At 43.4% G+C, this 25062-nt stretch overlaps 1 protein-coding gene across 9 annotated transcripts in view; it reads left to right on the top strand.

Moving 5' to 3' along the window:
- The window catches only part of gtf2h2 (general transcription factor IIH, polypeptide 2), an 84180-nt gene that overhangs the window by 25543 nt on the left and 33575 nt on the right, over positions 1–25062 (top strand). For all 9 annotated transcript variants that reach the window (XM_061818329.1, XM_061818333.1, XM_061818336.1 and 6 more), the window contains 2 exons: positions 4661–4747; positions 4823–4873. In XM_061818329.1, coding sequence (XP_061674313.1) covers positions 4661–4747; positions 4823–4873 — 138 coding nt within the window. The remainder of the gene's footprint in view (positions 1–4660; positions 4748–4822; positions 4874–25062) is intronic.

Here is a 25062-nt window from a genome sequence, read left to right as displayed (position 1 = left end):
AGAAATTTAGGAGCAGGGTTTGAATTATTTTACCATGGAGTAGATGGGAAGAGAAATAGAGTAGGGGTTATTTTAAAGGAAGAGTTGGCGAAGAATGTCTTGGCGGTGAAAAGAGTATCAGATCGGGTTATGAGGGTGAAATTTGAAATTAAGGGTTTTGTGTATAATGTGATGAGCGGCTGTGCCCCACAGGTAGGATGTGACCTCGAGTTGAAAGAGAAATTCTGGAAGAAACTAGACGAAGTTGTCCTGAGCATCCCAGAGAGAGAGAGGGTTGTGATTGGTGGAGATTTCAATGGACATGTTGGCGAAGGAAACAGGGGCGATGAAGAAGTGATGGGTAAGTACGGCATTCAGCAAAGGAACTTTGAGGGTCAGATGGTGGTGGACTTGGCAAAAAGGATGGAATTGGCAGTGTTGAACACTTATTTCCAGAAGAGACAGGAACATAGAGTGACCTACAAGAGTGGAGGTAGAAGCACACAGGTGGATTATATTTTGTGCAGACGATGTAATCTGAAGACGTTTACTGATTGTAAGGTAGTGGTGGATGAGAGTGTAGCTCGACAGCATAGGATGGTGGTATGTAGGAGAAAATTATAGGGATACTGTCATGAAAGTTTATTAATGAAAAAACATCACCCAATATGGGCCCATGTGTTTTTTCACCACAAATTTGATTTTGATTTTGACGTACACAGCTTTTTCTAACTCCCGCCATGAAAATCCTCTCGAGGGATTTGTTTTCGAGATTAGGTGAGACAGGCTCTCGATGGACAGGTAGAGCTCCCAGAAGACTGGAATACGACTGCCAAGGTATTCAGAGAGGCAGGCAGGAGAGTACTTAGGGTGTCTTCTGGTAGGAAAGGGTAGAAGGAAACATTGTGCTGGAACCCCAAAATACAGGAAGTCATCCAAGGTAAGAGATTAGCGAAGAAGAAGTGGGACACGGAGAGGACTGAGGAGAGGCGTAAGGAATACATTGAGATGCGTCATAGAGTAAAAGTAGAGGTGGCCAAGGTTAAACAAGAGGCGGATGACGACATTTACTCCAGGTTGGAAAAAAAATTTAGGAGAAAAGGAGCTCTACAGGTTGGCCAGACAGAGGGATAGAGATGGGAAGGATGTGCAGCAAGTAAAGGTGATTAAAGGGCCACTGTCATGAACTCCATGATTTTTAATGTTATTAATGAAGAAACGGCAGCAGACATGGACCCATGCGTTTTTTCACCACAAAACAGGATTTTGACGTATACAGCTTTTTGTCACTCCCGCCATGAAAATCCTCTCGAGGGATTTGTTCTCGAGAAGAAGCAGGAAGTGATGTAAAGTACAGCAGCACCCACAAGTGGACTCGTTTGTTTCCATTAGTTTTACATCCAGGAAGGTAGCGCGTTCTTCTTTAGTGTTAGCCAAAATGCCGGCTCGTTGCATTGCTGGACATTGCTTGAACACTTTGGAGAATGGATTTACCCTTCATAAGTTTGCAAGAGACCCGGTTCGTTGTGAAAAATAGATTGCACGGGTGCAGAGGACAAGAGCTTTGTGGGTTCCGAATGACAGGTAGGTGTGTATACAGCTACTAAAAAAAAAAAAAAAATTAATAATTACATTAATAATTACTATAATTAATAACGTAATCAGTCTCTCATAACATAGAAAAAGATCCACGTACGAAATATGTCGATGTGCGCGTCGTTCGGAAGTCATCCAAGGAAAGAGATTAGCAAAGAAATGGTGAGACACGGGGAGGACTGAGCAGAGGCGAAAGGAATTCAATGAGATGCGACGTAGGGCAAAGGTAGAGGTGGTGAAGGCTAAACAAAAGGCATATGACGACATGTACACCAGGTTGCATACGAAAGAGGGAGAAAAGGAACTCCACAGGTTGGCCAGACAGAGGGATAGGGATGGGAAGGATGTGCAGTAAGTACAGTTGATTCAGGATAGCAATGGAAATATGTTGACTGGTGCAAGTATTGTGCTAAGTAGATGGAAAGAGTACTTTGAGAAGTTAATAAATGAAGAAAATGGGAGAGAAGGTTGAGTAGAAGAGGCAAGCGTGAATGACCAGGAAGTGGCAATTATTAGTAAGAAAAACGTGAGAAAGGCACTGAACAGAATGAAAAATGTAGACAGTTGGTCCTGATGACATACCAGTAGAGGTATGGAAGCAATTTGGAGAGGTGGCTGTGGAGGTTTTGACCAACTTATTCAATAGAATATTAGTAGGAGAGAAGATGCCAGAAGAATGGAGGAAAAGTGTGCTAGTCCCCATTCTTAAGAACAGATGTCCAGAGCTGTGGAAACTATAGAGGAATAAAGATGATGAGCCACACAATGAAATTATGGGAAAGCGTAGTGGACGCAAGACTCAGGACAGAAGTAAGTACAGTGAAGAAAATAAGTATTTGAACCCTGCTATATTGCAAGTTCTCCCACTTAGAAATCATGGAGGGGTCTAAAATTTTCACCGTACGTGCATCCCCACCGTGAGAGATCATCTAAAAAGAAAAATCCAGCAATCACAATGTATGATTTTTTTTTAACGATTTATTTGTGTGAAACAGCTGCAAATACGTATTTGAACACCTGAGACAACCAATGTTAATATTTGGTACAGTAGTCTTTGTTTGCAATTACAGAGGTCAAACGTTTCCTCTACATTAGTTGTTCACCAAGTTCGCACACACCGCAGGAGAGATTGTGACCCACTCCTCCACACAGATCTCGAAATCAGACCGGTTTCTCTCACTGTCCCAGCTACTATGCACAGGTGTTGGCCAAAGTTTTCATCCGTTTGTCTGTTTTTTCTCCGCTGCATTTTCAATGCCGCATGCTCCTCCATTGTGTAGGTTGGAAATGTGGGTAGGACTAAATGGAACGGTCCTTATATGGTTTAGGTCCTACCTGGAGTTAAGGAGCTACTTTGTGACCATTGGAGGTGCTCGGTCTCAGCGAATGGCAAGAACCTATGGGGTCCCTCAAGGGTCAGTTCTTGGACCTCTCCTGTTCAGCCTATATGCGCTACCCTTGGGTCAAATTCTTCAAAACTTTAATTTTTCCTACCATAGCTATTCAGATGACACAGAATTATATTTCACAGTCTTCAGATTACTACAGTTCAATTGAGTTATTGTACCACTGTCTAAATCAGATAAATTACTGGATGAGCCAAAATTTTCTTCAACTAAATTACAACAAAACTGAGACAATTGTTTTTGGCAATAAAGAAAAGAGAATTGCTCTCAGTAAACACCTGGACTCTCTATCTTTGATAACCAAAGACCAAGTCTGAAACCTTGGTGTTCTGATTGATTCCAACTTGAATTTCAACAATCATATCAAATCAATCACAAAAACTGCCTTCTACCATCTGAAGAACATCTTGAGTGAAGTATCTATCAAACAGACCAGGCAAAGCTCATCCATGCTTATATCTCAAGTACACTTAAGTACTGCAATGGTCTTCTGACTGGACTCCCCAAAAAGAGTATTAAACAGCTGCAGCTCACTCAGAATGCTGCAGCTCGCGTTCTGACCAAAACAAAGCGATCAGAGCATATAACTACAATCTAAAAGTCCTTGCACTGGCTCCCAGTCATCTTTAGAATAGATTTTAAAGTTCTGCTACTGGTATTTAAATCATTTAGGTCTTGAATTCATGAAATGTTTAAAATGTTTCATCTCTTTGTTTTCAAATGCACATTGAATTACCTCATGTATGAAATGCGGTATACAAATAAATTTGCTTTGGTTTGCTCCATTCTTCAGGATCCAAATCAAATTTATTGCATTGAATCATTTAAATAATGCTCACCATAACCTACTACTAGTTGTGCTCAGACTGCATACATCTTACATGGGTGTCTTTTGTCAGCGACACTGCAAAATAGTCCTATAGAAATATTTTTTCACAAACATTGAAAAATCTTTTATTGACTGTCAGATAGTTAACGTGCTATGGCACAAGATGTGATCAAGATAAAAATAATCTAGCTTTTGGATTCATCCATGATGGTGACACAGTAAATGTTTGTCATTGATTGGATCGGCGAATTATGACATGAAAGGCAATCAGTATAAGCTGCTAATTATCGGCTGATACCAATCAAACGGTTCAGATCGGTGTAAAGTCTAGCGGATATCTGATATATTAGCTATCAGCTTTACATCATCACGAAAAATGTAGTGACATCAGAGTGATTGTTTATTCCAGAAGGCACTTCGAATATCTGCAATGTTCTGTCAATGGGTACTGGGTACATCTCAGGCAGCAGATAATGAATATGAACTTCTAACCACATTTTAAAAACATGGATTGGCTTCTCTTACCACTGTATTTCTTTCAAAAGTGTATCAAAAACCCTCAAAAGGAGGGGGGGGGTCTTTTTTTTCTTTGAAATCAAGGGCAAAATAAGATGAAAGTGTGTGTGTGTGTGTGTGTGTGTGTGTGTGTGTGTGTCTCTATGGGTTTGGTGTTAACACAAATGTTCAAATTATTATTGTCACATTGGTCATGAGTTCAATCCAGTGAATTTATAAGTGCTTCTCTCATTATTATTCAGCAAACAACTTATCACTGCATCATCGCTGGTTAATGTTTTGGGGCACCAGTTACATTTAAAAATGAAAATGTACATTATGTCCTATCTTGTAGATGCGGCATCTCTTTGTGGTAATTGACTGTTCTAAAAGTATGGAGGATCAAGACCTAAAACCAAACCGCCTCACTGCAACGCTAAAGGTTAGTATAATGGCGATTTTCTTTTCACTTATTAGTAGTTATTCAATTCACTGAATGCCTTTCCTGTTGGTTTAGCTGATGGAAGGTTTTATTGAAGAATATTTTGACCAGAATCCCATCAGCCAGGTGAGTAATAATAACGACAGGTCTATCAAAAGTGCAGCAAAGGAGGTGTGGGGCGGTGGTGGTTGGGGTGTAACATTGGGTCTCTGGGGCCACTTCTAAGCCTGCCCACCCACCAGTTTTAAATCGTCAACGCTAGCACCAATTTTCCCCCTATTTTTTTTTTTTTTTTGTCCCTGTGCAAAAACACTTAAGCCCCTGAGTGGTCCCTTTGACCACTGTGAATATCATCAAACGTGTGCACTGTGGGCAGGTCACTGTCATCCATTCAATTTACATGACTTATTGAAAGAATCAGATTACTGGAGTTACATTCCTAACAGGACTTTTATTAAGCACAGATGTTTTTTTTTCCAAACCTACGAGGAAAATGGCAACAATGTTCTTTTAACTGCACAAATACATTAACCAAACCAATTCACCAATAAACTATGTACTATAAATTTGAAAGCCTGCTTTTAAGTTTCTCATTTTTTAATTCATCAAAATATCCCCATCTGTTTTTCTGTGTAAAACTGATTTATTATTTGCACTGTATGTTTTGCAGTGCATGCTGACAGCTGAATGACGCTCCCAAAGAGTTTTATAAGTTTTATTTTGCTCCCTCTTTTTAAAATACAGATCTAGCTTTTTGTTGTCTGTGCTTTCATCCTTGTTGAGGATGTGCCAAGTTGGAATTTTAACATTACACACCATCTCATGCTGCATCTCATTTGCTTGATTGAATTAAAAGATTCAAAGGCTTTGCTTTTGCTTTCTGGTATGATCCGGTACTTTGCCATGTGATGGTGAATTTGTTTAATTGAAATCAGAGATGTTTTCCCGTTGATGGCTAGGAGAATATTACCAATGAGAATTTTAACTTGCTCTGGGTTTGAAGTGTTGACCGGTGTCAGCTTTTTCCTTTTCTTTCTTACCATTGGCGCTCTCCCTGAACAAAGTACCGATTCCGATTCTTACATCTGCGTACAATTCTAATGGCTTTCAAACGACTTGTGCTGAATTTGACACAACATTTATCAGATCATATCTTTTGCGGTCGAAATAGAGAAAATCTCATCCAGTTTCACCCCCTTTTCTTCTGTTTGTACATACTCAGTCATTGCCTCTTAAAATAACAGCATTTTTTTTTTTACTTTTTTACTTTCACTGATTATTGAGGGTAAACATAAGCAGCATGTGTAACTCATCTTACCTCTAGATACAGTGAAGAAAATAAATATTTGAACACCCTTCTATATTGGAAGTTCTTGCACTTAGAAATCATGGAGGGGTCTGAAATTTTCATCGCAGGTGCATGTCCACTCTGAGAGAGATAATGTAAAAAGAAAAATCCAAAAATCCCAATTTATGATTTTTTTTTTATTGATTGATTTGTGATACAGCTGCAAATACGTATTTGAACACCTGAGACAACCAATGTTAATATTTGGTACAGTAGTCTTTGTTTGCAATTACAGAGGTCAAACTTTTCCTATACAGTAGTTGTTCACCAAGTTTGCACACACCGCAGGAGAGATTGTGACCCACTCCTCCACACAGATCTTCTCTAAATCAGACAGGTTTCTCTCACTGTCCCAGCTACTATGCACAGGTGTTGTCCAAAGTTTTCATCCGTTTGCCTTTTCTTTTATTTGTTCGTTTGTTTTTTCTCCGCTGCATTGTTTCAATGCCACATGCTCCTCCATTCTGTAGGTTGGAAATGTGGGTAGGACTAAATGGAACGGTCCTTAAATGGTTTAGGTCCTACCTGGAGTTAAGGAGCTAATTTGTGACCATTGGAGGTAAGTATTTGAACATTGTTAGCTAGAACTCTGACCCTCAAAGACCTGTTAGTGCGCCTTTAAAAGTCCACCTCCACTCCATGTATTATCCTGAATCAGATGCACCTGTGTGAGGTCGTCAGCTGCATAAAGACACCTGTCCACCCCATACAATCAGTATAACTCAAACTTGTAACATGGCCAAGACCAAAGAGCTGTCCAAAGACACCAGAGACGAAATTGTACAACTCCACATGGCTGGAAAGGGCGACGGAGAAATTGCCAAGCAGCTTGGTGAAAAAAGGTCCATTATTGCAGCAATCATTAGAAAATGGAATAAGCTAAACATGACGGTCAATCTCAATCGGAGTAGAGCCCCATGCAAGATATCACCTTGTGGGGTCTCAATGATCCTTAGAAAGGTGAGGAATCAGCCCAGGACTACACGATAGGACTTGGTCAATGACCTGAAAAGAGCTAGGGCCACTGTTTCCAAGGTGACTGTTGGTAATACACTTAAGATGTCATGGTTTGAAATCATGCATGGCACGGAAGGTTCCTCTGCTTAAACCAGCGCATGCCAAGGCCCGTCTTAATTTTGACAATGACCATTTGGATGATACAGAGGACCCATGGGATAAAGTTTTGTGGTCAGATTAGACCAAAATTGAACTTTTTGGTCAGAATTCCACTAATCATGTTTGTAGGAAGACGAAGGATGAGTTCCATTCCAAGAAGACCATCCCTACTGTGAAGCATGGGTGTGGTAGCATCATGCTTTGAGGGTGTTTTTCTGCACATGGGACAGGACTACTTCACTATATTAAGGAGAGGATGACTGCAGCCATATGTTGTGAGATTTTTGGGAACAACCTCTTTCCCTCAGTCAGAGCATTGAAGGTGGGTTGTGGCTGGGTTTTTCAACATGACAATGACCTAATGCACACAGCCAGGAAAACCAGGGAGTGGGTCCGTAAGAAGCATATCAAGGTTCTGGCGTGGCCTAGCCAGTCTCCAGACCTAAATCCAATTGAAAATATTTGGAGGGAGCTGAAACTCCGTTTTTCTCAATGACAACCCAGAAACCTGTCTGCTCTAGAGACGATCTGTGTGGAGGAGTGGGCCAAAATCCCTCATGCTGTGTGTGCAAACCTGTTTAACAACGATAGGAAACGTTTGACCTCTGTAATTGCAAACAAAGGCGACTGTACGAAATATTAGCATTGGTTTTCTCAGGTGTTCAAATACTTCTTTGCAGCTGTATCACACAAATAAATTAAAAAATCATACATTGTGATTTCTGGATTTTTCTTTTTAGATTATCTCTCTCACAGTGGACATGCACGTACAATGAAAATTTCAGACCCCTTCATGATTTCTAAGTGGGAGAAATATGAATATAACAGGGTGTTCAAATAGTCATTTTCTTCACTGCCCTTACCGCTTTGCTAACTCAGCACTTGTTGTGGGCGGGGCATCAAAATGCTGTCATTGTAAACAACGTTGACAGGCTGGGTAACTGCATATGTGAATTGTGCCATTCACCCATTACTCATTGAATCACATGATGGCAAAAATAGTACAAACTGAATAGTTGTATGTTATATGTTCAATTTGGGTTAGATTTTCATTTTTTTATGCACTATGCAGAATGTTTGTGCTCAGAGACCACATCAGCAGGATGCAATTGTGCAGCTTATGCGTGCAGCTTGGAGGGAACAATGGCTAGTACCCCCTGTTTTTTTTTCTTTCAAATTTTCAATTTCAGTACTTTTCAAAATTTCTTTGAAAAGCACTGACCTAATCACTCCCACCACACTTAAGTTGCGTAGTCACCTTCCTCTCCTGTCCTGTCTTGACCCGTCCCTCCCCCACTGGGAGTCGTCCTACAGTCTCATGCAACCTCCATACTAAATGTTTCCTTTCTCTGTTCTGTTTGACTGATCATCTGATTCTCAATAAACTTCATTGAAAATACAAATGAATCACAGAGGAAGCTTAAAAACTCCACTGTGAAACAGTCCAACTGTTGAAGCAGAAAAGGGATGCAGCTTCACAATTCTGCTTTCGCTAACATCTGAACATGACACATGCACATGCGGGCATGCACACGGACACACACACACACACACACACAAACAAAAAGCATGGCAAAATGGGTTGCGGAATACATTTTTTTTTTCTGCTTGTCAGTCATTTGTACAGTCAGTCCTGAAATTATTCATACCTCTGGCAAAAAGAAGAAACTATATCAGTATAATAACTACAACTATTCCTCAACAGGGACATTTTTTTTAATTGCAATACTTTTCAACAGACTGTACCAGTTTACAGTGCAAAATTAATATTTAGATAAGAATACCTAATTTTAAAAAAAGTACCCCATATAATTCCACTTTACCAGACTATCTGAACTAATATGATATTACAAAGTGTAATCACGGATTGCAATGGTCAACCACACTGACAAGTTGAAGTAAAGGCAGGCGCTAAACCGATTAATAAGTCATAATATTAGTGACATAATAATAATAATAAGTGACATGTTGCCTCTCTGCCAATGTGCTGAGAAAGCCAACTTCAAATAAAAAGTTGCATTTAGAACATTGGACATTGATCGCAGTTAGACTTTTATTTTTAAGATGACCTCGGAGTGCTTTACTGTTCGCCCCCCTTACAGCTGGCTGACTACGTTGCGAGTGCTGCTGCAAAAGTACTTTTCATATTATGCAGCAGTGCCCAGATTTTGAATGGGAGAAAAATAACTGATGATCATTTAATCATTGATGATTAAAATAAAATTGTGCAGCCCTAATCATAAACCTGGGAAATTTTGACCTAATTACTTTAACCATAGAAGTATTTTTCTGCTTTGGAAAAACAACAGGCATCTCCAAAAAATAAGATGTACAAGAGGCATCACTTTTGGAAAAAAATATTTTCCAGGTTTTATCTACATTCAAACAAAAAATGTCATGTTCAAATGTATTCATACTAGGGATCGCAACCGGTTACAAATAACCGGTTACAACCGGTTTTCATTTTTTTAAAACCAAAACCGTTATCAGACTTTCGAAATCGGTTAAAATTTCCAATCATTTCTTCCGGTTCCGGTATTCCAGATTGCGCTATTTTTTTCAATATCATTTCCACTTTTTTCAAGTTTCGCTGTTGGAGTAAAGTTGGACTCAAAAGAACATTCAGTTAAATCAAAGAAACATCAAACATTGCATCGAGGAAACGCTCCAAAGTATGGGAGTACTTTACAAGAAGTTGTAGCGCCGGAGAAAAAGGAGTCTGAGGCGGAGTGTCGGACACAGGAACAAAACTCGTTTTATTGGCAGACATCAAAACACTACTCGCATAACTCTTGAACTCGTCACTCTGGAAGAGCAACAATAAAAACAGTCCGTGCGGAACCCCACACCCCAACTCGAGGTCCCGCGGGTGAATTCCGTAAACACCACTATGGTACCGGTTTTAAAACCGGTTAATCGTTTTTTTGCTACGTGCGTTCGGTTAAAACCTGTTATGAAAGTAAGCGTTTTTTTGCGATCCCTAATTCATACCCTTTGCAAACTGTTGGAGCCTATTGGAAAAGTTAAAAAAAGTGGTTCCATACTACTCTAAATATTCATTCATTAATTTCACAAGCCACTTATCCTCACAAGGATCCTGGTAGTGCTGGCATCTATCCCAGCTATTATCCGGCAGGAGGCAGGGTACACCCTGAACTGGTTGCCAGCCAATCGCAGGGGCAATGGAGATAGACAAGCAAACTCACAATCACAATTATGGGGAAATTAGCAACTCTGTAGTTGGTTTGTATCCAGTTATGAAAAAGACAAAAGACACCACAGAGTACCTGCGACTGTGCAATGGGTCAAGTCACCAAAGGGCTTAAGGCCATTTTAATGTTTTCAAGTTACAATGATATACAGTGCAAAGTATTAATAAGAAATGCAAAACATTTCGCACGGTGTGAATTCTCAGAGGATATTGTCAGAAGCCAAAAGTGGCACCTGTACTGGCCAGAACGAGAGAGAAATGCAAGATGCAAGATGGCGCTTACGAGTGTGGCAGTCTCTGGCACGTTCTCCCCGGTACTCTTAAAGTTTGTGTGTTTTTCGGTCGTCTCGGGGCTCAAGTGTACAAGAGAGTACTTGCTAACCATTGGAGAGTCTTCTCCGGACTTTTTTGCGACAATTCTCACCAATTTGCTGAAAATTTTTCTGGAGTTACTGGTCAGCACTCTCTTCAAAGCTTTGCGTCAATAGCAACGGAGGGGGACATGGGCCAGTACACAAGTTCAACTGCAAATGAGGGGACATCGACTTGCGCTTCCCTCGATTAATCTCGCTAACCTACGTTCCTTGCCCAACAAAACGGATGAACTTCAGCTTCTGATCAAGACCCGCAAATACTTTAGATGTTCTGCTGCCCTCTGCTTCACAGAGACTTCATTTTGTTGACATGTCTTTGATCCCACCATGACACTCCCTGGCTTTCATCTTCATCGTGCAGACCACGTCACGGAGCTAACACGGAAATCGAAAGGCGGTGGAATATGCTTTTGTATCAATGAGAAATGCTACACAGACGTTACACAGCTTAGCACACACTGCAGCCCACTTATAGTTGTGGTTTTTGAACTGTAGGCCATTTTAATCGCGGGGTGAGTTCGCCTCAAGCTAGCATGAAAGCAGCACTGCTAACGCTCGCCGAGCAAGTAAATGAGATTGGGGGGAAAAAACACCCAGATTCACTGCTCATTATCCGAGGAGATTTTAACAAAGCTATACTTAACCACGAACTCCCTAAATATAAGCAGCACAAAAAACGACCAATGTGGCAAATAACACACTAGACCACTGTTACACTTCCATTAATCGTGCATATCGTGAAATTCCCTGTGCACCCATTGGCTCCTCAGGTCACTGCTCACTCTATGTAATCCCTACATACAGGTAAGCACTTCAGTGTGCGAAGCCTTCGATAAAATTAGTTAAAAGTGTACCAACGAGGCAAAATTAGAACTTGAAAGCTGCTTTGACTGCACAGAATTGAGTGTCTTTGGAAATTCAGCGCGTAGCCTCGATGAATTCACAGATATTGTTACCGCGTATGTCAGTTTCTGTGAGGAGGTGTGTTTACCAACAAAAACGTTTCACATGTTCAATAACAAGCCGTAGTTTACAGCCATACTTGGGCAACTTTGCCAGGCTAAAGAAATTGCATATCGTAGTGGGGATAGGGCCCACTACAATTGCACGAGAAACCAGCTGACTAAAGAAATGAACTTTGCAAAGAGGGACTATGCAGTTAAAGTGGAAAAGCTTCTCGACGCTAACCAAATCAGTCTGGCACGGATTACAATCGCTCACTAATTACAAGAGACGTTCTGCCCCAGTAGAAAACAAGCCCGGGCTAAACGACGACTTAAATAGCTTTTACTGCGGATTCGAAATGGACACTTCCACACCACACACCCACCGAGGTCCACCACCTTCCACTACACATTTTAACATCCATTAAAGAGATGTTAGACAGATCTTAAAACAACAAAAGATCAACAAAGCGCCGTGCCCAGGCCTTGTGTCCCCATTCTGCCTCAAAGTTTGCGCAAACTTGCTCCTGTCTTCACAAAGATCTTCAACAGGTCTCGAGAACTGTGTGACGTATCAACCTGCTTCAAACGCTCCACCATTATACTGGTCCCCAAAAAGGCAGAAGTCTCAGGTCTTAATGACAACAGGCCTGTTGCCTTGACATCTGTAGTCATGAAGTCCTTTAAACGCCTTGTGCTGGACCACCTCAAGAGCGTTACAGGCCCCCAGCTGGACCCACTGCAGTTTGCCTATTGAGCTAACAGGTCTGTGGATGATGCCATCAACATGGGTCTGCACCTCATCCTTGAACATCTTGACAGCGAGGGTACCTATGCGTGGACTTCAGCTCTGCGTCTAACACCACCATCCCTGAATTTCTCTCCTCCAAACTTCCCCAGTTAAGCATATTGCCTGACATCTCCCGGTCGATCTAAAACTTCCTGAGGGGCAGAGCAAAGCAGGTGAGGCTTGGGGACACCACCTTATCAACGCGCACTATCAGCACCGGAATACCCCAAGGTTGTGTCCTCTCCCCTCTGCTCTTCTCGCCCTACACAAATGACTGCAACTCGAGGAATCAAACTCCTGAAGTTCGCAGATGACGCCACAGTTATTGGCCTCATCAAAGACATCGGCGAGTCTGCGTATCGACAGGAAGTGACAAGACTGGCAGTTTGGTGTGGTCAACCTAACCCTAACCTGCCGTTGAAGACTGTAGAGATGATCATCATCTTCTACCCACAATTGAGTTAGATTCTTCTTATTTGACACATGTTCGAGGGAGATTATTATTCTTCTGGGTGCGCTGAAGGTAAAGTCTTCTATACCTGGGTGGCCAACCAGTCAGAGATGAAGAGCCATATTTTTACTGTACGGAAAAGAGCCACATCATACACGTCAAAGATCCTCATCGTACAGATGGCAATCATCATAGAGCTCTCTGACTTGGTCATTCTATTTCATCATTGATCATTCTAAAAAAAAAAAAAAAAAACTCATCACTTGATTCAGGTGAGGTAGACACGTTGAATGCATGCATATGGTGCGTTCTAGCAAGCTGGCCTCCTATTTCAGTCTCTCTTTTGCACCCCCATTCCCCACCCCATCCCCTTGATCCCGAGAGGCTGGCTGCTTGAAAACTAGATCTTGGGGCAAAGAAGTCTGGGCACCCGGATCTAAAGAATCCCTTACCGGAAAGGTCGTTGTCTGGGTGAACAACGTCTGCCCCCGGCACTGTAAACCTCCAGGTACTACCTCAGCTGCTGTGCGTCACAGACAAAGAGGAGGAGGAAAGGGGCTTTTTTGGCAGAAGAAGAAGAGGAATGCACAGAGCCGACAACTGAGTGTAACGACTGAATATTAGGACAATGACAGGAAAAGCTAAGGAGTTGTTTGAAATGATTACTTGAAATGTTATGTGACACATTCAAAAGAGACTAAACAAGTAAGGTAAGTTCAATGGAAAATCATCATTGCTGCCACTGTCATAGACATTCTTCATCATTAAAGGATACATCTCTGACACATATTCTTTGCAAGATAGCAGTGTTAATAAAATTAGCACGCATAGAAGGAATACAACAACATACACACAAGGTCAAAATTGCTGCAAAAACAGCGATTGATACCAAATTTGAGGACAACAGGGCTTTGAATCTTCCAAAGGCATTCATCCAGGTCTCTCACACATGGAGGTGTCAATACCAGAATGAGCCGTTAAGGATTCAAAGCCCTTCTGTGGCATGACTCTCCTCTGTAGCTGTGTGTTGGTCTTCACTGTGCAGCATTGTTCTCCGACCGTAGAACAAAGTTCTCATCTCTCATCCAACATGTCAACAGAGACACTACCTTAGAGTACCATAAACGAGCAGATAGCTCTTGACGATTTTTGTCCATTATAGTGAATGTACCCTTCCTTGAGCCATCACCTTATCATGGTGGAGGGGTTTATGTGTTCCGATGATCCTAGGAGCTAAGTTGTCTGGGGCTTCATGCCCCTGGTAGGGTCACCCATGGCAAACAGGTCCTAGGTGAGGAACCAGACAAAGTACGACTCCAAAACCCTGATGAGTACAAAAATTGGATCTTGGTTTCCCTTGCTCCGATGCGGTTCACCGGGGCCCCTTTCTGGAGCCAGGCCTGGAGTTGGGGCTCGTAGGCGAGTGCCTGGTGGCTGGGCGTGCACCCATGGGGCTCAGCCGGGCACAGCCCGAAAGGGTAACATTGGTCCCCCTTCCCATGGGCTCACCACCTGTGAGAGTGGCGATAGGGGTTGTGTGCGAAGTTTGTTCGGCGGTGGCCAAAGGCGGGGACCTTGGCAATCCGATCCTCAGCTACAGAAACTAGCTCAAGGGACATGGAATGTCACCTCTGTGGAAGGGAAGGAGACCGAGTTGGTGGGTGAGGTCGAGAAGTTCTGACTAGATATCGTCGGACTCGCCTCTACGCACCACTTGTGCTCTGGCACCACTCCTCTTGAGAGAGGTTAGACCCTGTTCCACTCTGGAGTTGCCCATGGGGAGAGACACCGAGCAGCTGTGGGTATACTTATTTCCCCCTGGCTTAGGGCAGGTATGTTGGGGATGAGAGTGTAGCCTACATCTGCCGGCAAGTAGGGGGACGCGTCCCGGGTGTTGTTTGTGCTTACGCACCAAACAGCAGTTCAGAGTACCCACCCTTTTTGGAGTCCTTAGAGAGAGTGCTGGAGAGCGCCCCCTCTGGGGACTCCATCATTCTGCTGGTGGACTTCATTGCCCATGTGGGCAATGACAGTGAGACCTGGAAGGTGGGTGATTGGGAAGAACAGCCCCCCTCGATCAGCACCAGAGTTGTGTTCCGTTACTGGACTTCTGTGCTCATCATGGATTGTCCATAACGAATACCATGTTCAGGCATAAGGGTGTCCACATGTCCACCTGGCACCAGGACACCCTAGGTCGCAGTTCGATGATCGACGTTGTGGTCGTGTCATCAGACTTGTGACTGCACGTCTTGGACACTCGGGTGAAGAGCGGGGTGGAGCTGTCAACGGATCACCACCTGGTGGTGAGTTGGCTTAAATGGTGGGAGAAGATGCCAGTCCGACGTAGCAGGCCCAAACACTTCACTGCTCGCTGAGGCAAAATCCCTGGCGTGGGAAGAGTTCGTCGAGGCCATGGAAAACGACTTCATGATGACTTTGAGGAAATTCTGGTCCACCGTCTGGCGTCTCAGGAGGGGGAACCAGCGCACCGTCAACACTGTGTATAGTGGAGACGGTGCGCTGCTGTCCTCAACTCGGGATGTTGTTAGTCGGTGGGGAGAATACTTTGAAGCCATCCTCAATTCCACCAACACACCTTCCCATGAGGAAGCTGAGTCTGGGTGCTCTGAGGCGGGCTCTTCTATCTCTGGGGTTGAGGTCACAAAGGTGCTTTAAAAGCTCCTTGGTGACAGGACCCCGGGGGTGGATGAGATTCGCCCGGAGTTCCTAAAGGCTGTGGATGTTGTAGAGCTGTCTTGGTTGACACGCCTCTGCAACATCGCATGGACATGGGGGACAGTGCCTCTGGATTGGCAGACTGGGGTGGTGGTCCCCCTTCTCAAGAAGGTGTCCAGAGGGTGTGTTCCAACTATTGAAGGATTACACTCCTCAGCCTCCCTGGTAAGGTCTACTCGGGGTTACTGGATAGGAGGGTCCGTCGGGAAGTCGAATCTTGGATTCAGGAGGAGCAATGTGTTTTTTGTCCTGGCCGTGGAACAATGGACCAGCTGTACACCCTCGGCAGGATCTTCGAGGGTGCATGGGAATTCGCCTCACCAGTTTTGTGGAGAAGGGATTCGACCGTGTTCTTCGGGGAGTCCTGTGGGGGGTTCTTCGGGAGTATGGGGTACCGAACCCCTTGATACGAGCTGTTCGGTCCCTGTACGACTGCTGTCAGAGTTTGGCCAGCATTGCCAGCAATAAGTCGGACTCGTTTCCGGTGAGAGTTGGACTCCCCCAAGGTTCCCATTTGTCACCGATTTTGTTTAGAAGTTTTATGGACAGAATTTCTAGGCGTAGTTGAGGCATAGAGGGTGTCTGGTTTGGTGGTCTCAGCATGGCATCTCTGCTCTTTGCAGATGTTCTGATTCGGGTGGCTTCATCAAGCTGTGATCTCTATCTCTCATCTGAGCGATTCGCAGCAGAGTGTGAAGCAGATGGGGTGAGAATCAGCACTTCCAAAGCCTCGGATTTGGTCCTCAGTCGGAAAAGAGTGGTGTGCCCTCTCCAGGTTGAGGATGATATCTTGCCCCAAGTGGCGGAGTTCAAATGTCTTGGGGTCTTGTTAACAAGTGAGAGAAGAATGGAGCAGGAGATCGACAGATGGATCAGTGCAGCATCTGCAGTGATGCGGGCATTGTATCTGGCCATTGTGGTAAAGAGAAAGCTCAGTCGAAAGGCGAAGCTCTTAATTTACCAGTCGATCTACGTTCCTACCCTTACCTATAGGGATGAGCTGTGGGTCATGACCGAAAGAACAAGATCCCGGATACAAGTGGCCGGAATGAGTTTCCTCCACAGGGTGTCCGGGCTCACCCTTAGAGATAGGGTGAGAAGCTCTGTCAGGTGGGATGGGCTCAGTGTCGAGTCGCTGCTTCTCCGCATTGAGAGGACCCAGATGAGGTGGCTGGCCATCTGATTCGGATGCCTTCCGGAAGCCTCCATGGTGAGGTGTTCCGGGAATGTCCCACTGAAAAGAGACCCCGAGGACAACCCAGGTCACGCTGGAGAGACTATTGAGCTGGAAGATGTGGCTGGGGAAAGGGAACTCTGTGTATCTTTGCTGAAACTACTTCCCTTGCGAATCAACCCGGAAAAGTGGTAGATATTTGATGGATGGATGGATGGACTTTAAAACAAACTCCTAAATGTGGTAGATAAAGGAACAAATATGCTGAATAAATTAGGGAGCGACCCTCCACTCATCCTCACAACATTCATATCTCATGTTAAAATAAGAACATTCACACTTGAATATGTATGCGTTATCTAGGAAAGGTATTTATAATGGTTTGGACTTCACATTTGTACACATGCTGGGGTGTCGACCCTCACTAAACAGACTAAGTATGTACGGGCTGCCGCCAACCCAAGACCACTTTTATAGACTTCCTCTGTCTCTTTCAGTTTTATAGACTCTCTCTGCCTCTCCCCGGAGTTTGAGCACGCGTACAGGACACTGGTGGCCTTTTGAACAGTTTTTGAGACTACTTTGTCTGAGACATGGACTTGCTCGAACGTCGGCTCAGCCTCCCGGGGTCCGTGGGTATATTGGAGTCCGGCTCCAAGGACCAAGAACATGTCAGGTTAACCCAATTGTGACATTCGTTAAACAGCAAACAATGAGGAGAGACGGACACCAAATTCTGTTGCTCAAAGCTTTGAGGAGAACAAAAAAGAACTGCAATGTACAATTCTCAACCACGCTCTGAAGAAGTCTTCCTTGAACCCACTCTTTTTATTAAATTTGGGAGATTCCTACCAACACTTACAATCTAAAAGGGTTTGGGGGAGTGCAAACTTGTTCATGTGACTGTGTGTGCATGTAAGTAAAATGTTCATCAATCAGTTCAAACAGGTCTTCTGCAATCTTGTCTCAAACAGTCCAACTGCAGTTCCCTCACAGGATGGAAAGCATCTTCTGTCGCCCTTTAAACCTTTTTTCGCAAAAAAGAAGTAACTCGAAACACCAAGTATGTATATTGACCCTTTATTTGCCAGCATAGTCTGTCTTCATTGCGAGCCGAAGCAAGTCTTCTTTGCACCATCTTCAATCCCATGATATTCATGTGCCGAGGAAAGCAAATACTTTGTTGTGAGGCATAGCAAATTCTTCATTGCGGCAAAAGTATAAGATAAATCAATAATTCTCACACTGGCCCAGGCTTCTTTTGTTTATTGTTAGAACAATACAGCCCCACTAAAAGTCTGACATGTGAACTGATCTTGGAAATATCTTTGTGTGGACACCAGAAATGTTTGCATATGTCCAGCACACTTTTTTGGAAAACAGCACAGAAAATAGGAAAATGTGCAGCTCCATGTAGATGTAGCCTGAATTTGACTGACTTACCTGACTGTTTTGTTAACATTCCCTCTACCGCAGCTCTATCTACTGGATGCATAACACAACCCCAGCCACTTCTGTATTTTCTATTCTATGCACCCTATAATGGGGGGCACTCTATATATGAAAAAACATTTTCAAATCGGTCATTCATTCAAGGTCCGTCTTATACTCCGAAGCGCCTTATAGTCGTGCAAATACAGATTTATAAAATGTTGGTTGCTTTACCTACCCACCAATGAGACATAAGGTTAGTGTTTGTGATTCACTGAGACTTTTGTACATTTTATTCCAGTTCATTGTGATGTAAAGTCACTAGTATACTTTGGAGTTTTAACGCAGTTTATCTTATTTTCTATAATGCACTCTTATTTTTTTCTGAAGACTAAAATAAACCTTAAAACCAATCAGACCTTGAGTGCAACCCAGGTACATCTTTTAGACCTACATTATTTGTCTTTTCCCACTCACCCAATTAACTTGACTGAATTTCCATGTTGTGTAGTCTAAGGTGGAAGGGAAGGGAGCATATAAGACTTCTGCATATCGTGAAACCCTCCTTTGGACAATTTCTTATTCCTAGTGTTGTACACAGTCACTTATTTCAACATTATTAACGCTCTTTTGTCCGCCACTGCCAGTGGGCACAACCCCACTTTGGTGCGTGTTTTTCTGTTTTGGTTTTCGCCACTTTTCTTCTTCTCATCGGAACTGGGAACTGAGATTTTTAAAATAGATCAATGTTAGTTGAAGTTCAATGTTAATCTTGGTTCCAATTGTTTTTCAATGCCCAACCCTTTGTGGATTACCTGGCAGGCCTCCTGGCATGTATTAATCGCGGATGGACCCTGCAGCAGTCTTGGCTGTAATCAGTCACTGAACACATAGTCACACCATTCAATGAAAATATTTTTTTACTATTCACATCTGGCCACAAACACACATTCAGGGTCTCTTGGGGGTGGGTGCAGGGGAGTGTGGGTGTTAGACCACGTTTCAGTACGTCAATGCTGTTTCCTGGTCGAGGCACCCTGCTTGCCCCCCAGGCCTCCAAGATTTGAATGCATTACACATGCTCATCCCTTTTTAATGCACTACACGCAGCTATCACTGGAAGGCATCGGGTTGTTTGGGGGGAACCACAGTCCCATCTTAAAAAGTCCACTGCGACACATTAAAACTCTTGGCATAAAAGGGAAACACATCTTCCATTCGGCTTGACCTACAACGCAACAGGAAAAAATTAACCGAAACGAAAAATAAATAAAAAAGGAATGCAAAAAAATATGTTAATATGCCTCGTTGAGAGGCCATTGTCCGTCAACCAGTCATTTGGTACGAACTCCCTCATTGATATTCCACTCAGTTGAAATGGTGTGCTCAATGCTCAAAGAGGCTGTGCTCTTTGTAGGGGGGCAGAATAATTTAGTTTCTTTGGAATGGGTGACAGCATTGCAAAGGTGAAAGGCCACTGTGTCTAAACAGAAAGACGATGGCAACGGCCGTCCCGTATCGGAAGGGGTTATTCAACAGTGTGACAGCAGCAACTCCGTGGTATGGATTCATCGTTGGAAAACAAACTAACTTTGCTTATTTTAAGGCGGAGAAGGAGATTCAACAGTAAAAAAAAACCAAAAGATTTGGGGATTCCCCTACTAATTCTATGGCAGCATCCCTCAAACTTATTCATGAGCTTTCCAGTTACTGGAAGAGTGCTTCAAGCTTTAATTTAGGCTAAGCAGGGATTTTAAAAGGGAGTTGGAAAGCCTCCTGCTGAGAGGTTCATTAAATTATTTTTCTTTTGGCATAGAGTTTGGGATATTGGGACGCCACAATTTTATGCCTTCCTCCATTTTCGCACAAGTCTGTCAAAATAGCACTCAGAAATCGCTCTGCAAACACCACTTCCATTTGAGGAATTTTTGACCTGAGGAGTTTGGCCAAAGGCTCCCAGGATTCCTCATAAATTATTCCATATTTGCTGTGAGGCATGCTTGCATGTGTGGAGCATAAACAATTGTCTTCCACACAAACACTGGCCAGTGCGTCCTATCAAAGCCTTGTTACATCAAGTGATGAAGCCTTCTTAGATGAAAAGCAAAACAATCTAATATAAATATTTTTGACTACATTTTGTAAATATAGAAATACGAACAAATTATTCGGGTATTGAATTTTTATTGGTTTCCACCTCTGGAGAGATGAATAATCATGCAAGTATCATCACCAAGGTCATTTTGGTGAATCTGGGCTATGCTCGTTGCAAGGTCTCAAGGCAGACATTTCAATGAACGCTGTACATTTCTAGGTTCCACGGACCCAGCTCGAGAAATGGCATTCGAAAGCCTGCAAACCTTTTACAAATTCTTAGATAGACAAAGATTTCTGGTGTGGTGTTTTATGGTCAGACAAAATGAGAGATGGTTCCTGTGTTTTGTTAAAAGATAATCTGTATTCTTTCGGCTTGTCCCTTTTCAGGGTCGCCACAGCGTGTCATCTCAGATGAACGCACATATATGTTTGGCAGAATTTTTATACCGGATGCCCTTCCTGACGCAATGTATAAATCTTCTTCTTCTTCTTCTTTTCCTTTCGGCTTCTCCCGTTAGGGGTCGCCACAGCGTGTCATCTTTTGCCATCTTAGCCTATCTCCTGCATCTTCCTCTCTAACCCCAACTGCCCTCATGTCTTCCCTCACCACATCCATAAACCTTCTCTTTGGTCTTCCTCTCGCTCTTTTGCCTGGGAGCGCCATCCTCAGCATCCTTCTACCAATATACTCACTCTCTCGCCTCTGAACATGTCCAAACCATCGAAGTCTGCTCTCTCGAATCTTGTCTCCAAAACATCCAGCTTTGGCTGTTCCTCGAATGAGCTCATTTCTAATCCTATCCAACCTGGTCACTCCGAGCGAGAACCTCAACATCTTCATTTCTGCCACCTCCAGTTCTGCTTCCTGTTGTTTCTTCAGTGCCACCGTCTCTAATCCGTACATCATGGCCGGCCTCACCGCTGTTTTGTAAACTTTGCCCTTCATCCTAGCAGACACTCTTCTGTCACATAACACACCAGACACCTTTCGCCAGCTGTTCCAACCTGCTTGGACCCGTTTCTTCACTTCCTGACCACACTCTCCATTGCTCTGTATTGTTGACCCCAAGTATTTGAAGTCGTCCACCCTCGCTATCTCTTCTCCCTGTAGCCTCACTCTTCCCCCTCTACTTTTCTCATTCACGCACATATATTCTGTTTTACTTCGGCTAATCTTCATTCCTCTCCTTTCCAGTGCATGTCTCCATCTTTCCAATTGTTCCTCTGCATGCTCCCTGCTTTCACTGCATATGACAATATCATCTGCGAACATCATGGTCGAAGGGGATTCCAGTCTAACCTCATCTGTCAGCCTATCCATTACCACTGCAAATAGGAAGGGGCTCAGAGCTGATCCCTGATGCAGTCCCACCTCCACCTTAAATTCCTCTGTCACACCTAAGGCACACCTCACCATTGTTCTGCTACCATCATACATGTCCTGTACTATTTTAACATACTTCTCTGCCACACCAGACTTACGCATGCAGTACCACAGTTCCTCTCTTGGTACTCTGTCATAGGCTTTCTCTAGATCCACAAAGACACAATGTAGCTCCTTCTGACCTTCTCTGTACTTTTCCACGAGCATCCTCAAGGCAAATAATGCATCTGTGGTACTCTTTCTAGGCATGAAACCATACTGTTGCTCGCAGATACTTACTTCTGTCCTGAGTCTAGCCTCCACTACTCTTTCCCATAACTTCATTGTGTGGCTCATCAACTTTATTCCTCTATAGTTCCCACAGCTCTGAACATCCCCTTTGTTCTTAAAAATGGGAACTAGAACACTTTTCCTCCATTCTTCAGGCATCTTTTCGCCCGCTAGTATTCTGTTGAATAAGTTGGTCAAAAACTCCACAGCCATCTCTCCAAATTGCTTCCATACCTCTACCGGTATGTCATCAGGACCAACTGCCTTTCCATTTTTCATCCTTTGTAGTGCCTTTCTGACTTCCCCCTTAGTAATCATTTCCACTTCCTGGTCCTTCACTCTTGCCTCTTCAACTCTTCCTTCTCTCTCATTTTCTTCATTCATCAACTTCTCAAAGTATTCTTTCCATCTATTTAGTACACTACCGGCACCAGTCAACACATTTCCATCTCTATCCTTAATCACCCTTACCTGCTGCACATCCTTCCCATCTCTATCCCTCTGTCTGGCCAACCTGTAGAGATCCTTTTCTCCTTCTTTCGTGTCCAACCTGGTGTACATGTCTTCATATGCCTCTTGTTTAGCCTTTGCCACCTCTACCTTTGCCCTACGTCGCATCTCGATGTACTCCTTTCGCCTCTCCTCCGTCCTCTCAGTATCCCACTTCTTCTTCGCTAATCTCTTTCCTTGTATGACTCCCTGTATTTTGGGGTTCCACCACCAAGTCTCCTTCTCCCCTTTCCTACCAGATGACACACCAAGTACTCTCCTGCCTGTCTCTCTGATCACCTTGGCTGTCGTCGTCCAGTCTTCCGGGAGCTTCGGTTGTCCATCGAGAGCCTGTCTCACCTCTTTCCGGAAGGCCGCACAACATTCTTCCTTTCTCAGCTTCCACCACATGGTTCTCTGCTCTACCTTTGCCTTCTTAATCTTCCTACCCACCACCAGAATCATCCTACATACTACCATCCTATGCTGTCGAGCTACACTCTCCCCTACCACTACTTTACAGTCAGTAACCTCCTTCAGATTACATCGTCTGCACAAAATATAATCTACCTGCGTGGTTCTACCTCCGCTCTTGTAGGTCACTATATGTTCCTCCCTCTTCTGGAAATAAGTGTTCACTACAGCCATCTCCATCCTTTTTGCAAAGTCCACCACCATCTGCCCTTCAAAGTTCCTTTCATGGATGCCGTACTTACCCATCACTTCTTCATCGCCCCTGTTTCCTTTACCAATATGTCCATTACAATCTGCACCAATCACAACTCTCTCGCTGTCTGGGATGCTCAGAACTACTTCATCTAGTTCCTTCCAGAATTTCTCTTTCAACTCTAGGTCACATCCTACCTGTGGTGCATAGCCGCTAACCACATTATACATAACACCCTCAATTTCAAATTTTAGTCTCATCACTCGATCTGATACTCTTTTCACCTCCAAGACATTCTTAGCCAGCTCTTCCTTTAAAATAACCCCTACTCCATTTCTCTTCCCATCTACTCCGTGGTAGAATAATTTAAACCCTGCTCCCAAACTTCTAGCCTTACTACCTTTCCACCTGCTCTCTTGGATGCACAGAATATCAACCTTTCTCCTTATCATCATGTCAACCAACTCCTGTGCTTTTCCTGTCATAGTCCCAACATTCAAAGTCCCTACACTCAGTTGTAGGCTCTGTGCATTCCTCTTTTTCTTCTGACGCTGGATCCGGTTTCCTCCTCTTCTTTGTCTTCGACCCACAGTAGCTGAATTTCCACCGACGCCCTGCATGTTAGCAGTGCCGGGGGCGGGCGTTGTTAACCCGGGCCACGACCGATCCGGTATGGGATTCTTTAGATGAACGCTCATATTTGTTTGGCACAGTTTTTACGCCGGATGCCCTTCCTGACGCAACCCTCTGCATTTATCCGGGCTTGGGACCGGCCTACAGATTGCACTGGTTTGTGCCCCCATAGGGCTGCATTGCAATGTATAAATCTATATATTAAAAAAAGGGGGCGGGGGTGCGGGGCAGGGGGATTGGACTCCAACGAGAACACAAGCCCCACTGTCACATAATGGTGGAAACCCAATATATCGGCAGACTTTTTTAGCCAATGGACCTGGGAATTGAATCGCAGTCAACAGCACCATGAAGAATGCATAATACAGAAGGATTTACAACAATAACCTTGGGCAGTCAGCAGAAAAACTTGGCCTTTTTCTCCAGTGGACATTCCAACACAACAACAACTCAAGGCACACTTTTAAAGTGGCTCAGAAATGGTTAAGCGGGCAAAACAATGTTCTGCAGTGGCCCAGCCAGAGTCCTGACTTGAATCCAATTGACTATCAATGGAGAGACCTCGAGCTCAATCAACCTGAAAAAGTTGGTGCTCATTCCTAAAAATGAATGAGCACTCAGCAATTAGAGGAAGTTTTGATTGTTGTGATTGTTAGTAAAGGTTATTTTTTGATTTTTAAAGAACGGTATGAATAATTGGGGACATGCCACTTTTCGTTCATATTTGTATTGATGCATTTTTTTTTTAATTATTTTTCCTCATTACTTAGAAGGTGCTGAATAAAACTTGCTGTTTGAATTAAAGAAACTTTAAGTCAACATATAAAAGGGGTATGTATAATTTCTATTTCTTCCATATTAAAAAATACATTTACAACATTACTGTTAAGCATGTGGTTTAATTCAATTACTTAAATGACTTAAAGCAGCTGGTTAGCTGTGGGTTGTGCGAGCTACCCTCATCAAATGTAACCAGTAGAGAATAAGATTACTTAATTGACATAAAATTGAAGGTGGAAATGTTGAACTGTTGCGGTTTTAACTTGTGACATCCTGTAATTCAGTATGCCAGTCGGTCGAGTGTTCAGCCCTGCTTGTTTTGCTCACATTTGTAACCTGATGACCTCCATAATCTCTTTGTTGTTCTAGCTGTCAGCCGTATTGACAAACTACTTTCAGATGGTACTGCTTGCATCT

The sequence above is a fragment of the Syngnathoides biaculeatus genome, chromosome 4, assembly GCF_019802595.1.
Source record: "Syngnathoides biaculeatus isolate LvHL_M chromosome 4, ASM1980259v1, whole genome shotgun sequence".
Taxonomy (NCBI): domain Eukaryota; kingdom Metazoa; phylum Chordata; class Actinopteri; order Syngnathiformes; family Syngnathidae; genus Syngnathoides; species Syngnathoides biaculeatus.
Note: the sequence above shows the minus strand (reverse complement) of the source record. Positions and strands in the feature narration are given on the sequence as shown.